The sequence below is a fragment of the Culex pipiens genome, chromosome 3 (genome assembly GCF_016801865.2).
Source record: "Culex pipiens pallens isolate TS chromosome 3, TS_CPP_V2, whole genome shotgun sequence".
NCBI lineage: Eukaryota > Metazoa > Arthropoda > Insecta > Diptera > Culicidae > Culex > Culex pipiens.
Window position 1 is genome coordinate 37,681,694 of NC_068939.1, and position 14,124 is coordinate 37,695,817.

At 37.1% G+C, this 14,124-nt stretch overlaps 2 protein-coding genes across 2 annotated transcripts; both read left to right on the forward strand.

Annotated features, from left to right (window-relative positions):
* The first annotated feature begins 6,301 nt into the window (after window positions 1-6,301).
* On the forward strand, window positions 6,302-7,979 carry LOC120415805 (vacuolar fusion protein CCZ1 homolog). Its single transcript, XM_039577429.2, has 3 exons — window positions 6,302-6,460; window positions 6,526-6,623; window positions 6,684-7,979. Exons 1-3 carry the CDS (start codon window positions 6,377-6,379, stop codon window positions 7,822-7,824), a joined length of 1,323 nt encoding a protein of 440 aa, XP_039433363.1. The 5' UTR covers window positions 6,302-6,376; the 3' UTR covers window positions 7,825-7,979.
* A 3,317-nt stretch (window positions 7,980-11,296) lies between these two features.
* On the forward strand, window positions 11,297-12,751 carry LOC120415777 (signal recognition particle receptor subunit beta). The gene is made up of 4 exons (XM_039577399.2): window positions 11,297-11,583; window positions 11,693-11,999; window positions 12,058-12,183; window positions 12,252-12,751. The coding sequence occupies exons 1-4, from the start codon at window positions 11,460-11,462 to the stop codon at window positions 12,439-12,441; spliced, it is 747 nt and encodes a 248-aa protein (XP_039433333.1). The 5' UTR covers window positions 11,297-11,459; the 3' UTR covers window positions 12,442-12,751.
* The last annotated feature ends 1,373 nt before the right edge of the window (window positions 12,752-14,124 follow it).

The following is a 14,124-nucleotide window of genomic DNA, read 5'->3' on the forward strand; positions in this document are numbered from 1 at the left end:
AATTTGCTGGCAAATTTTGGTGAATGTGTTTTTTAGGTCCCCGAACAACTTTTTCCAAAAACCGTCTGGGACTTTGTCGAATTTTCAAAAATCTCATCATTTCCACTCAAAGTCCCATAACTCATGCCAGACCCTATCCAGGATGCTCATATTTTGGCCAGACCTAGTTCAAAGCATCCTGAATGAGCTGCCAAATTTTGGTGAATGTGTTTTTTAGGTCCCCGAACAACTTTTTCCAAAAACCATCTGGGACTTTGTCGAATTTTCAAAAATCTCATCATTTCCACTCAAGGTCCCATAACTCATGCCAGACCCTATCCAGGATGCTCATATTTGGGCCAGACCTAGTTCAAAGCATCCTGAATGAGCTGCCAAATTTTGGTGAATGTGTTTTTTAGGTCCCCGAACAACTTTTTCCAAAAACCATCTGGGACTTTGTCGAATTTTCAAAAATCTCATCATTTCCACTCAAGGTCCCATAACTCATGCCAGACCCTATCCAGGATGCTCATATTTTGGCCAGACCTAGTTCAAAGCATCCTGAATTTGCTGCCAAATTTTGGTGAATGTGTTTTTTAGGTCCCCGAACAACTTTTTCCAAAAACCATCTGGGACTTTGTCGAATTTTCAAAAATCTCATCATTTCCACTCAAAGTCCCATAACTCATGCCAGACCCTATCCAGGATGCTCATATTTGGGTCAGACATAGTTCAAAGCATCCTGAATGTGCTGCCAAATTTTGGTGAATGTGTTTTTTAGGTCCCCGAACAACTTTTTCCAAAAACCGTCTGGGACTTTGACGAATTTTCAAAATCTCATCATTTCCACTCAAAGTTCCATAACTCATGCCAGACCCTATCCAGGATGCTCATATTTGGGTCAGACATAGTTCAAAGCATCCTGAATGTGCTGCCAAATTTTGGTGAATGTGTTTTTTAGGTCCCCGAACAACTTTTTCCAAAAACCATCTGGGACTTTGTCGAATTTTCAAAAATCTCATCATTTCCACTCAAAGTCCCATAACTCATGCCAGACCCTATCCAGGATGCTCATATTTTGGCCAGACCTAGTTCAAAGCATCCTGAATGAGCTGCCAAATTTTGGTGAATGTGTTTTTTAGGTCCCCGAACAACTTTTTCCAAAAACCATCTGGGACTTTGTCGAATTTTCAAAAATCTCATCATTTCCACTCAAAGTCCCATAACTCATGCCAGACCCTATCCAGGATGCTCATATTTTGGCCAGACCTAGTTCAAAGCATCCTGAATGAGCTGCCAAATTTTGGTGAATGTGTTTTTTAGGTCCCCGAACAACTTTTTCCAAAAACCGTCTGGGACTTTGTCGAATTTTCAAAAATCTCATCATTTCCACTCAAAGTCCCATAACTCATGCCAGACCCTATCCAGGATGCTCATATTTTGGCCAGACCTAGTTCAAAGCATCCTGAATGAGCTGCCAAATTTTGGTGAATGTGTTTTTTAGGTCCCCGAACAACTTTTTCCAAAAACCATCTGGGACTTTGTCGAATTTTCAAAAATCTCATCATTTCCACTCAAAGTCCCATAACTCATGCCAGACCCTATCCAGGATGCTCATATTTGGGCCAGGCGTAGTTCAAAGCATCCTGAACGAGCTGGCAAATTTTGGTGAATGTGTTTTTTAGGTCCCCGAACAACTTTTTCCAAAAACCGTCTGGGACTTTGTCGAATTTTCAAAAATCTCATCATTTCCACTCAAAGTCCCATAACTCATGCCAGACCCTATCCAGGATGCTCATATTTTGGCCAGACCTAGTTCAAAGCATCCTGAATGAGCTGCCAAATTTTGGTGAATGTGTTTTTTAGGTCCCCGAACAACTTTTTCCAAAAACCGTCTGGGACTTTGTCGAATTTTCAAAAATCTCATCATTTCCACTCAAAGTCCCATAACTCATGCCAGACCCTATCCAGGATGCTCATATTTTGGCCAGACCTTGTTCAAAGCATCCTGAATGAGCTGCCAAATTTTGGTGAATGTGTTTTTTAGGTCCCCGAACAACTTTTTCCAAAAACCGTCTGGGACTTTGTCGAATTTTCAAAAATCTCATCATTTCCACTCAAAGTCCCATAACTCATGCCAGACCCTATCCAGGATGCTCATATTTTGGCCAGACCTAGTTCAAAGCATCCTGAATGAGCTGCCAAATTTTGGTGAATGTGTTTTTTAGGTCCCCGAACAACTTTTTCCAAAAACCATCTGGGACTTTGTCGAATTTTCAAAAATCTCATCATTTCCACTCAAAGTCCCATAACTCATGCCAGACCCTATCCAGGATGCTCATATTTGGGCCAGGCGTAGTTCAAAGCATCCTGAACGAGCTGGCAAATTTTGGTGAATGTGTTTTTTAGGTCCCCGAACAACTTTTTCCAAAAACCGTCTGGGACTTTGTCGAATTTTCAAAAATCTCATCATTTCCACTCAAAGTCCCATAACTCATGCCAGACCCTATCCAGGATGCTCATATTTGGGTCAGACATAGTTCAAAGCATCCTGAATGAGCTGCCAAATTTTGGTGAATGTGTTTTTAGGTCCCCGAACAACTTTTTCCAAAAACCATCTGGGACTTTGTCGAATTTTCAAAAATCTCATCATTTCCACTCAAGGTCCCATAACTCATGCCAGACCCTATCCAGGATGCTCATATTTTGGCCAGACCTAGTTCAAAGCATCCTGAATTTGCTGCCAAATTTTGGTGAATGTGTTTTTTAGGTCCCCGAACAACTTTTTCCAAAAACCATCTGGGACTTTGTCGAATTTTCAAAAATCTCATCATTTCCACTCAAAGTCCCATAACTCATGCCAGACCCTATCCAGGATGCTCATATTTGGGTCAGACATAGTTCAAAGCATCCTGAATGTGCTGCCAAATTTTGGTGAATGTGTTTTTTAGGTCCCCGAACAACTTTTTCCAAAAACCGTCTGGGACTTTGACGAATTTTCAAAATCTCATCATTTCCACTCAAAGTTCCATAACTCATGCCAGACCCTATCCAGGATGCTCATATTTGGGTCAGACATAGTTCAAAGCATCCTGAATGTGCTGCCAAATTTTGGTGATTGTGTTTTTTAGGTCCCCGAACAACTTTTTCCAAAAACCATCTGGGACTTTGTCGAATTTTCAAAAATCTCATCATTTCCACTCAAAGTCCCATAACTCATGCCAGACCCTATCCAGGATGCTCATATTTTGGCCAGACCTAGTTCAAAGCATCCTGAATGAGCTGCCAAATTTTGGTGAATGTGTTTTTTAGGTCCCCGAACAACTTTTTCCAAAAACCATCTGGGACTTTGTCGAATTTTCAAAAATCTCATCATTTCCACTCAAAGTCCCATAACTCATGCCAGACCCTATCCAGGATGCTCATATTTTGGCCAGACTTAGTTCAAAGCATCCTGAATGAGCTGCCAAATTTTGGTGAATGTGTTTTTTTAGGTCCCCGAACAACTTTTTCCAAAAACCATCTGGGACTTTGTCGAATTTTCAAAAATCTCATCATTTCCACTCAAAGTCCCATAACTCATGCCAGACCCTATCCAGGATGCTCATATTTTGGCCAGACCTAGTTCAAAGCATCCTGAATGAGCTGCCAAATTTTGGTGAATGTGTTTTTTAGGTCCCCGAACAACTTTTTCCAAAAACCGTCTGGGACTTTGACGAATTTTCAAAAATCTCATCATTTCCACTCAAAGTCCCATAACTCATGCCAGACCCTATCCAGGATGCTCATATTTTGGCCAGACCTTGTTCAAAGCATGCTGAATGAGCTGTCAAATTTTGATGAATGTGTTTTTTAGGTCCCCGAACAACTTTTTCCAAAAACCGTCTGGGACTTTGACGAATTTTCAAAAATCTCATCATTTCCACTCAAAGTCCCATAACTCATGCCAGACCCTATCCAGGATGCTCAAATTTGGGCCAGGCGTAGTTAAAAGCATCCTGAACGAGCTGCCAAATTTTGGTGAATGTGTTTTTTAGGTCCCCGAACAACTTTTTCCAAAAACCGTCTGGGACTTTGTCGAATTTTCAAAAATCTCATCATTTCCACTCAAAGTCCCATAACTCATGCCAGACCCTATCCAGGATGCTCAAATTTGGGCCAGGCGTAGTTCAAAGCATCCTGAACGAGCTGCCAAATTTTGGTGAATGTGTTTTTTAGGTCCCCGAACAACTTTTTCCAAAAACCATCTGGGACTTTGTCGAATTTTCAAAAATCTCATCATTTCCACTCAAAGTCCCATAACTCATGCCAGACCCTATCCAGGATGCTCATATTTTGGCCAGACCTAGTTCAAAGCATCCTGAATGAGCTGCCAAATTTTGGTGAATGTGTTTTTTAGGTCCCCGAACAACTTTTTCCAAAAACCGTCTGAGACTTTGACGAATTTTCAAAAATCTCATCATTTCCACTCAAAGTCCCATAACTCATGCCAGACCCTATCCAGGATGCTCATATTTTGGCCAGACCTTGTTCAAAGCATGCTGAATGAGCTGTCAAATTTTGGTGAATGTGTTTTTTAGGTCCCCGAACAACTTTTTCCAAAAACCGTCTGGGACTTTGACGAATTTTCAAAAATCTCATCATTTCCACTCAAAGTCCCATAACTCATGCCAGACCCTATCCAGGATGCTCAAATTTGGGCCAGGCGTAGTTAAAAGCATCCTGAACGAGCTGCCAAATTTTGGTGAATGTGTTTTTTAGGTCCCCGAACAACTTTTTCCAAAAACCGTCTGAGACTTTGACGAATTTTCAAAAATCTCATCATTTCCACTCAAAGTCCCATAACTCATGCCAGACCCTATCCAGGATGCTCATATTTTGGCCAGACCTTGTTCAAAGCATGCTGAATGAGCTGTGAAATTTTGGTGAATGTGTTTTTTAGGTCCCCGAACAACTTTTTCCAAAAACCGTCTGGGACTTTGACGAATTTTCAAAAATCTCATCATTTCCACTCAAAGTCCCATAACTCATGCCAGACCCTATCCAGGATGCTCAAATTTGGGCCAGGCGTAGTTCAAAGCATCCTGAACGAGCTGCCAAATTTTGGTGAATGTGTTTTTTAGGTCCCCGAACAACTTTTTCCAAAAACCGTCTGGGACTTTGACGAATTTTCAAAAATCTCATCATTTCCACTCAAAGTTCCATAACTCATGCCAGACCCTATCCAGGATGCTCATATTTGGGCCAGGCGTAGTTCAAAGCATCCTGAACGAGCTGCCAAATTTTGGTGAATGTGTTTTTTAGGTCCCCGAACAACTTTTTCCAGACTTTGACGAATTTTCAAAAATCTCATAATTTTCTCCGGGACAATAATCTTCCTGGACCTGTAGCGCAAAAGTTTTACGTCATTTTCGTGGGTTAACGAACATATTCAAAAACAGAGATTTTTTGTGATGCAACGAATTCGTTGAAATGAACTCGTCCATGTAAATTTTGTAGTTTAAGTAAAGTTTCATCAAAATAACCTCCTTCTTCGCATTAGAGATTAAATGGCTTCGTTCCGCTACCGTGTGGTCATGGCACCAGAATCGACGCAGAGATCCTCCGCAGAGAATCCACTGAAAATCCTTTCTGTCGGCCTCCAAGCAGAGCAGAGGACAACTTCAGCATCGTGAGCAAGAAACAGCATCAATTTTGTAGCTTGGACAAACCTACCACTGCGGCACATTTCCGGCAATCGTTCGACGTTCAACCTTGAATAACAGTTACCATACTCCAGCTGGACCAGGTTCGATGAAAAGCTGGACACGAAATAGAAAAATCGCTCCGCTCCAAGCAATGCTTTTCCACCGGAAGGTGTCCTACGGCATCCACGTCGGGTTTTTTTTCCGGAATTTGTGGCAATTCAGCCTAACTTTTACCGCCAAAGAAGAAAAACTCGTCGGAAATGTTCTAGTATTTGTTGTTTTTGCACACAACGTAAACCAAATGAGAAAGCAAACGTCAAATGACGTTTTGGTTTCAGCACAATAGAGCATTCTACGTGCGTATGTATTGCGTGTACGTACACGAAAAAAAGGTGAGGTTAAATTTTGTCAGCCAGCAAAACCAAATGGTGCACTAGTGTGCGTACGCGAAACGTCATAAAGCTCTATGAACCATCCTAACACAGCAGTAGTTCCAAAATTTTCCGCTAGGGGCGCTTCGGTCAAATCGGAGGGGGCTGGGGGCTCGATTCACGGAGGTGTTTGGTAGCTGTCATTTGACGGATACGTTCGAGCTCCGCTTGAGATCGATAAAAACAAAACAGCTGATTTGTGTTTTGCAGGCAGAGATTATACAAAATTTTATATTTATTTTCATAGTAATTTGTAGTTTCAAACTAGAAAACAAAGTAATGTCCATTCCGGTGATAAAGGCGGGCCTTTCGCTGCGCAGCTTCTACATCTTCAACTCGAGCTTCGGCCCGAAGGAGGGCGAGGTTTGTCTTCCGAAAATAATTTAGTGATGATTTGAAAATGATAATTTTGGCGATTGTTTTTTTAGGAGGAAAAGAAGATTCTGTTTTACCACCCCCAGGAAACGGATATTGACTCCAAGATCAAGGATGTTGGCCTCAGCGAGGCGATCGTCAAGTTTAGCAAGTTTGTTTTTGGATATCCTATAATTTGATTATAGGATGATGGGGAAATTTCTTTTTGCAGCACATTCACCAACGACGAGAGCGTCCAGGCGATGCATACTCAGAAGACGTGCCAGCTGTACTACCAGCCGGAACCGGGCTATTGGATGATTATGGTGCTGAATGTGCCCTTTGAGCGGAAAACGCGCGAAACGGGCGATTACAACGAGTACCATGGGGATGATATCCACGATACGATCTACCAGGCGGTTCTTCGGCAGTCCTACAAGATGTTCCGGCTGTTTCTGGGGACGTTTGAGAGCAACTTGAAGCCGGGCGAGGATCTGGATGCCGTGGCAAACCTCATCGGGAAGCTGGAGGAGTTTTACGGAAAGTACATTTTGCTCTTGAAGTTGAAGGATTGCGATGTTTTGGACGCGTTTGGGAGTGTCCAGTACCTTCCACTGAACCAGCTGGTATTTTTGAGGGTTCAAAACTTTATCAACATGATTGAGGCCACCTTTGAACCGATAAAGCAGTGCATTTTCCTTTACGACGACCAGGTCATTTGGAGTGGAATCAACCCGACGGATTTGTACACAATCATTGAATACCTCAACGGTCCAATGTTTCAGACGTCCTCCCCAGGCCAGGAACAATCCCGAAAAGTCTACATTCAAGAACAGGCCACCGGCCAGGACAAAGTGTACAACTTCATGGTCTGTCGAAAGGTCCAAAACGTCACCCTCTGCCTCTTCCTGGACCAAGTTGAAAACGAACAAGCCCTGTACGACGAACTCAACGCCGTAATAAACCCCCAACTGAGCAGCATTAGCGTCAGCCTCGGTCAACTACCGGAAGCAACGCCCACCGCCAAAGAGGATCCCACCGCGCCGAAATTCATCTACTTCAACGAACTAAACCTGCACTACCGGGGTTCGATCCGGCTCGGGGTGCAAAAGCGAAACAGTCCGCCGGCGACGACCATCCCGAACGACGTGATGAACCTGATCGTGGACCTGCTGGACGACGGTCGTCGGCCCGAACGGAGGGGCGCCGCGGAGGAAACGATTCTCAAAACGCACGACGATTTCTGGATCGTGAAGCGGAGCTGCAACGCGCGGCACGTGTTTGTGGTGCTGAACAAAAGCTCCACGCTGATCGACGTGAGCGAGGAAACGAAGAGGATTTTGGACCAGAACATGAAGGGGGTGTTTTTCTGAGGGATGGGAGTTTGCTGAAAGAACTGTGTTTAATATTTTAGATTTATTATTTTTTGGTCTGAATGCGCTTCAGAGACTATATTGTGACTATTTCTGTTTCCAAATGTTAGCATTGATCTATACTAATAAAATATTTATATTCGATATCAACGTCAGTAGATTAGGGTTGTGTTATTTTCGAAGATTTATTGTCAAAAGGTTTTCTGATTGATGTTACTTTTACGAAATTTTGCACAGAAAACTAAAAAATGCGTCAGAGTCCATGGATTTCAAATTTCTTTTGTATTTTCCTGTTTATGAGACCACCAAAAGCGAAAATATTGTACTTTGACTTTTGTTTACCGAAATTACCATAACTCTAAATTAAACACAATTAGAGCCTGAAATTTTGAATTTGGTCCTGTTGAAACGTTTCACTAAGCTGAAAAGACCTACAGTGATCTGGCTGATCAAAAAGTTTCTTCAAAAAAGTAAAAAAAACAATCGATGTTCTAAGCAAAATTTCTATTTGTATGGGAGTTCGGTTTCTTTTTTCCTTCAGAGCACCGTATCTCCAAAATTACCGTATGAAACTCGTATTTTTTTTAATTTTCTTATTTTTAACATCAAGTTTGAGTTCTGCGACTTCGTTTTAGTCAAATTAGAATAGTTGAATGGCTTAAAAATTACCAATTGCATTTTTTTTAGTATTTTGTAACAGCCATTTTGGCCGCCATCTTGGATTTAAAAATTCTAAATCACTTAAGAGTAGTTTAGGGAGCAACAAACCCGACAATCAAAAATAGGACAATTTTTTTTTTTTGTGATTCGATTATCCCAAGGGAAATTTTTCGGAGACCTTCGGAAAAACGAGTCTGGACTGTATCGCAAAAAGTTTTTTTTTGGCTAAAATGTTTGTTTTCGTTAAATCTTACATTTTTCGAAATCTAATTTAAATGCAAAATAACTGAACTATAGTGTAAAATGCATTTCAAAACACTTTTTCCATTCAAATGTTGAGACTATGGCTTGTTATTTCAATTGTATTTTAAGAAATTCAAGCAATTTAAGAAATTGAAGACATTCAAGAAATTTTAAACAATCAAGAAATTTGAGAAATTCAATAAATTTAAGAAATTCAAGAAATTTAAGAAATTCAAGAAATTTCAGAAATTAAAGAAATTCAAGGAATTCAAGAAATTTAAGAAATTTAAGAAATTTTAAAAATAGGAAATTTAAGAAATTAAAGAAATAAAAAAATAATCAAGAAATTCAAACAGTTCAATAAATTAAAAAAAATCAAGAAATTCAACAAAATTCAAGCATTTCAAGAAATTCAACAAAAATTCAAGTGATTCGAGAAATTCAAAAAAATTACGAAAATTAAAAAAAAATCAAGAAAATTTAGAAAATTTTGAAAACTAAACATATTTAGGAAATTCAAGAAATTTAAGAAATTTAACAGATACAAGAAATTCAAGAAATTCAAGAAATTTAAGAAATTCAAGAAATTTAAAAAATTTAAGAACTTTAAAAAATTCAAGAAATTTAAGAAGTTTAAAAAATTCAAGAAATTCAAGAAATCTAAAAATTCAAGAAATTCAAGCAATTTAAGAAATTTAAGACATTCAAGAAATTTGAAACAATCAAAAAATTTAAGAAATTCAAAAAATTTAAGAAATTCAAGAAATTCAAGAAATTTAAGAAATTCAAGAAATTTAAGAAATTCAAGAAATTCAAAAAATTTAAGAAAATGAAGACATTCGAGAAATTTTAAATAATCAAGAAATTTAAGAAATTCAAGTAATTCAAGAAAATTCAAGTGATTCAAGAAATTCAAAAAGATTACGAAAATTAAAAAAAGTTCAAGAAAATTTAGGAAATTTAGAAAACTAAAGAAATTTAGGAAATTCAAGAAATTTAAGAAATTTAACATTTACAAGAAATTTAAAAATTTCAAGAAATTCAAGAAATTCTAAAATTATTAAAAATGGGAAATTTAAGTAATTAAAGAAATTAAAAAAAATCAAGAAATTCAAATAATTTATGAAACTAAAGAAATTCAATAAATTCAAGTAATTCAAGAAATTGAATAAATTCAAGAAAATTCAGGTACTTCAAGAAATTCAAGAAAATTTAAAAAAAATCAAGAAATTTAAGAAATTCATGAAATTCAAGAAATTCAAGTAGTTCGAGTTATTCAAGGAATTCAAGAAAATTTAGAAAATATTAAAAATTCAAGAAAATTTACAACATTTAGGAAAATTTTGGAAATTCAACAAATAAAAATAATCAAGAAATTTAAGAAATTTAGTAAATTAAACAAAAATAAGAAATTCTTGTACTTAAGAAATTTTAGAATTTCAAGAATTTCAAGAAATTATAGAAGAAATAATTAATTCATGAAATTTAAAGAATAATTCAAGAAATTCTAAGGTATTTCAAAAAAATAAGAAATTAGGAGATTCATGAAAATCGAGAATTTATTTTTTAATTCATGGAATTTAAGAACACCCACCAATTCGGAACACTTTTGTGGTAATTTGTCAATAGGATGCAAAATGCAACTTTTCTGTCGACCCTACTATTTTTAGGACCTTTATTCGGACATTCTCTTGCTATTTCACTAGTAAAAGTAGTACTTTTTAAACAAAAAAAAAAATGCCTTTCAAGACTATTCCATCCAGAGCAGCAAAATACTGCCTCCAAATTGCCTGTTCCATGATTGTGAAATGTTATTGTGCCTTCCACAATTTTGGAACACCTGAATTTAACTGATATTTTCATAAAAAAAAGTTATCAGACTATTCATAAAACATTACTAAGCATGAGTTTTATTGGTTTCAGAGTGTGAAGTCATTTTTTTTGTAAAAAATATGTACTGGAGAGAAAAAAAAAGTTTGTTTACATCGTAAGAAAAAAGTGTTCCGAATTTGTGGATTTCAAGGGTCAATGTTTTTCTTTAAAAACTTGATATAAAACGTAAAATTATACAGCCAGCCGATTTTCCACCAATGTGGTCGATCCAAGGGTCGATCTGTAAACTGTTCCGAATTTGAGGGATGACTGTACCCAAGAAATTTTAGAATTTCAAGAAATTACAGAAATTTAAAAAAAATCATGAAATTTAAGAAAATCAAATTCAAGAAATTATAAAAAAATTAACAAATTAAAAATCTTTAAAAAATCTAAAATATGTAAAATTTCAAAATTTTTGAATTCTAGAAATTTTGCCAACGTTACATTGTATAGCGTTGTTTTGAAAAAGGTGTCATTAAAACTAAAAAACTTCGAGTTTTCGCATAAAGCGGTCCTTTGAGCTTTTAAGTGATTCAAAAATATGTTTGTTCTCGGTTAACAAAATTAGTTTTTGGCTTTTAGGACCCCATTTCGTTTGTCCACACCCTCCGTCAATTGACAGCTGGCCTTCAATCTCTCCCGGGCATCGTCGCGCCCCTCGACGCAAAACACGACGAGCCGAACGTCAGCCGCGCTGTCACCGTGTGGACGTGTAAACTTTTTCCCCTCACAAAAACTGGTTCGCCGACTTTGCAGCATCTTCTCCGAACATCTTCCTCGCGGGTTACGTGTGTGTGGACCATCTGCCGTTGGAGCCGAATATTTACGGTACTGAAATTCCCCACAAATCACACAGGATGGAAAAGATCAACCGAAACCCGGGCGGCAAGCCGTCGGTTCCTCCGGTGGCCTCAGGCCCAGCGGGCGAGCTGGACATGACCCCCATCTGGCTGGCCGTGATCGTCGTGTTCGTAACAATCAGTAAGTACCAACATCGTAACTTTCGCGCAATTACCTACCACGGGTGCGATATTATGATTTCACTTTCGATTTTCATCTTCTCACCTCACCTCTCGTTTTTTTCTTCAAGTGCTGCTCTGGGTTTGGAAGAGAAAACGGTCCGCCCGGACGGACGTGCTGCTAACGGGACTGTGCGACTCGGGCAAGACGCTGCTCTTCTCGCAGCTGGTTCTGGGCGAGGAGAAGGAAAGCTTCACCTCGATCAAGGAGAACCTGGGCGTGCTGCAGACCACGAGCGGCGAGCTCCGGCTGGTGGACATTCCCGGCCACGAGCGGCTGCGCGGAAAGTTCTTCGACCAGTACAAGAACCTGACCAAGGCGGTGATCTTCGTCGTGGACAGCGTCACCGTGCAGAAGGAGATCCGCGATGTGGCCGAGTAGGGATTGCCGTTTGAAGGAAATTATGTTTACTAACTGTGTTTCTTTTTCTTGTAGCTTCCTGTACACCATCCTGGCGGATAAGGCCATCGCCAACCTGCCCGTGGTGATCCTCTGTAACAAACAGGACGAAACGCTGGCCAAGGGAGACGGCGTGATCAAGAGTCTGCTGGAGAAGGAAATGTAAGTGACCGCTGTGTTTAGGTGGCCATTCTACCAAACACTAATCGCGCCCCTCCTCTAATTTCCAGCAACCTGGTCCGCCAGACGCGAACGAGCCAGCTGGAGTCGGTCGACCCGCAGAGCACCGATGCCGTCTACCTTGGCCGGCCCGACAAGGACTTTGAGTTTGGTCAGCTCTCGCAGAAGGTCCAGCTGGTGGCGTGCTCCGCCAAGGAGCCCCAAATCGACGATGTGGTGGCATTTTTGGATAGCTTGTAGGGCGGTGGCTCGGGGAGAAAGGAAACACAAGACTCGATTTCTCTCATTTTCTTTGGTTTTGTCAAGTTGAAGTACTTTTTTGGAGGGTTTTCTTTCCTTATTTTTCCACGTGTGACGGTAGTGATTAGGTTAAGGAATTCTTTACTTTATCGTTTCTTATTTACTGCGAGAGGTTCTAGAGTTTAAGGATATTCAACATCGACAACCTTTTTTTCTCAGTGCAATGGTTTTTTATTCCGAATCCAGTGTGTTCTACTATCAACAGTATCTATAGTTGAGAATAAATCATGCATTTCGATTTCATTTTAAACCTGTTGTGTTTCAATCAATATCTTCATTGTCCTCGATTCTCTTATTGTTCCTGCTAAAATGTTTGATTTCGATCACGTTAACGAACTAAAACGCCGAAATGTAGACTGCAAAACAGGAAAAGTTTGGAATTTGATGGAGGCGCAAGTAGATTACTCGTAATTATTAAAAGGACTCTTCGAGGGATTGATCCAAATGGGGTTTTAACATTTTAACAATTTAACATTTTAACATTTTAACATTTTAACATTTTAACATTTTAACAATTTAACATTTTAACATTTTAACATTTTAACATTTTAACATTTTAACATTTTAACATTTTAACATTTTAACATTTTAACATTTTAACATTTTAACATTTTAACATTTTAACATTTTAACATTTTAACATTTTAACATTTTAACATTATAACATTATAACATTTTAACATTTTAACATTTTAACATTTTAACATTTTAACATTTTAACATTTTAACATCTTAACATTTTAACATTTTAACATTTTAACATTTTAACATTTTAACATTTTAACATTTTAACATTTTAACATTTTAACATTTTAACATTTTAACATTTTAACATTTTAACATTTTAACATTTTAACATTTTAACATTTTAACATTTTAACATTTTAACATTTTAACATTTTAACATTTTAACATTTTAACATTTTAACATTTTAACATTTTAACATTTTAACATTTTAACATTTTAACATTTTAACATTTTAACATTATAACATTATAACATTTTAACATTTTAACATTTTAACATTTTAACATTATAACATTATAACATTTTAACATTTTAACATTTTAACATTTTAACATTATAACATTTTAACATTTTAACATTTTAACATTTTAACATTTTAACATTTTAACATTTTAACATTTTAACATTTTAACATTTTAACATTTTAACATTTTAACATTTTAACATTTTAACATTTTAACATTTTAACATTTTAACATTTTAACATTTTAACATTTTAACATTTTAACATTTTAACATTTTAACATTTTAACATTTTAACATTTTAACATTTTAACATTTTAACATTTTAACATTTTAACATTTTAACATTTTAACATTTTAACGTTTTAACATTTTAACATTTTAACATTTTAACATTTTAACATTTTAACGTTTTAACGTTTTAACATTTTAACATTTTAACATTTTAACATTTTAACATTTTAACATTTTAACATTTTAACATTTTAACATTTTAACATTTTAACATTTTAACATTTTAACATTTTAACATTTTAACATTTTAACATTTTAACATTTTAACATTTTAACATTTTAACATTTTAACATTTTAACATTTTAACATTTTAACATTTTAACATTTTAACATTTTA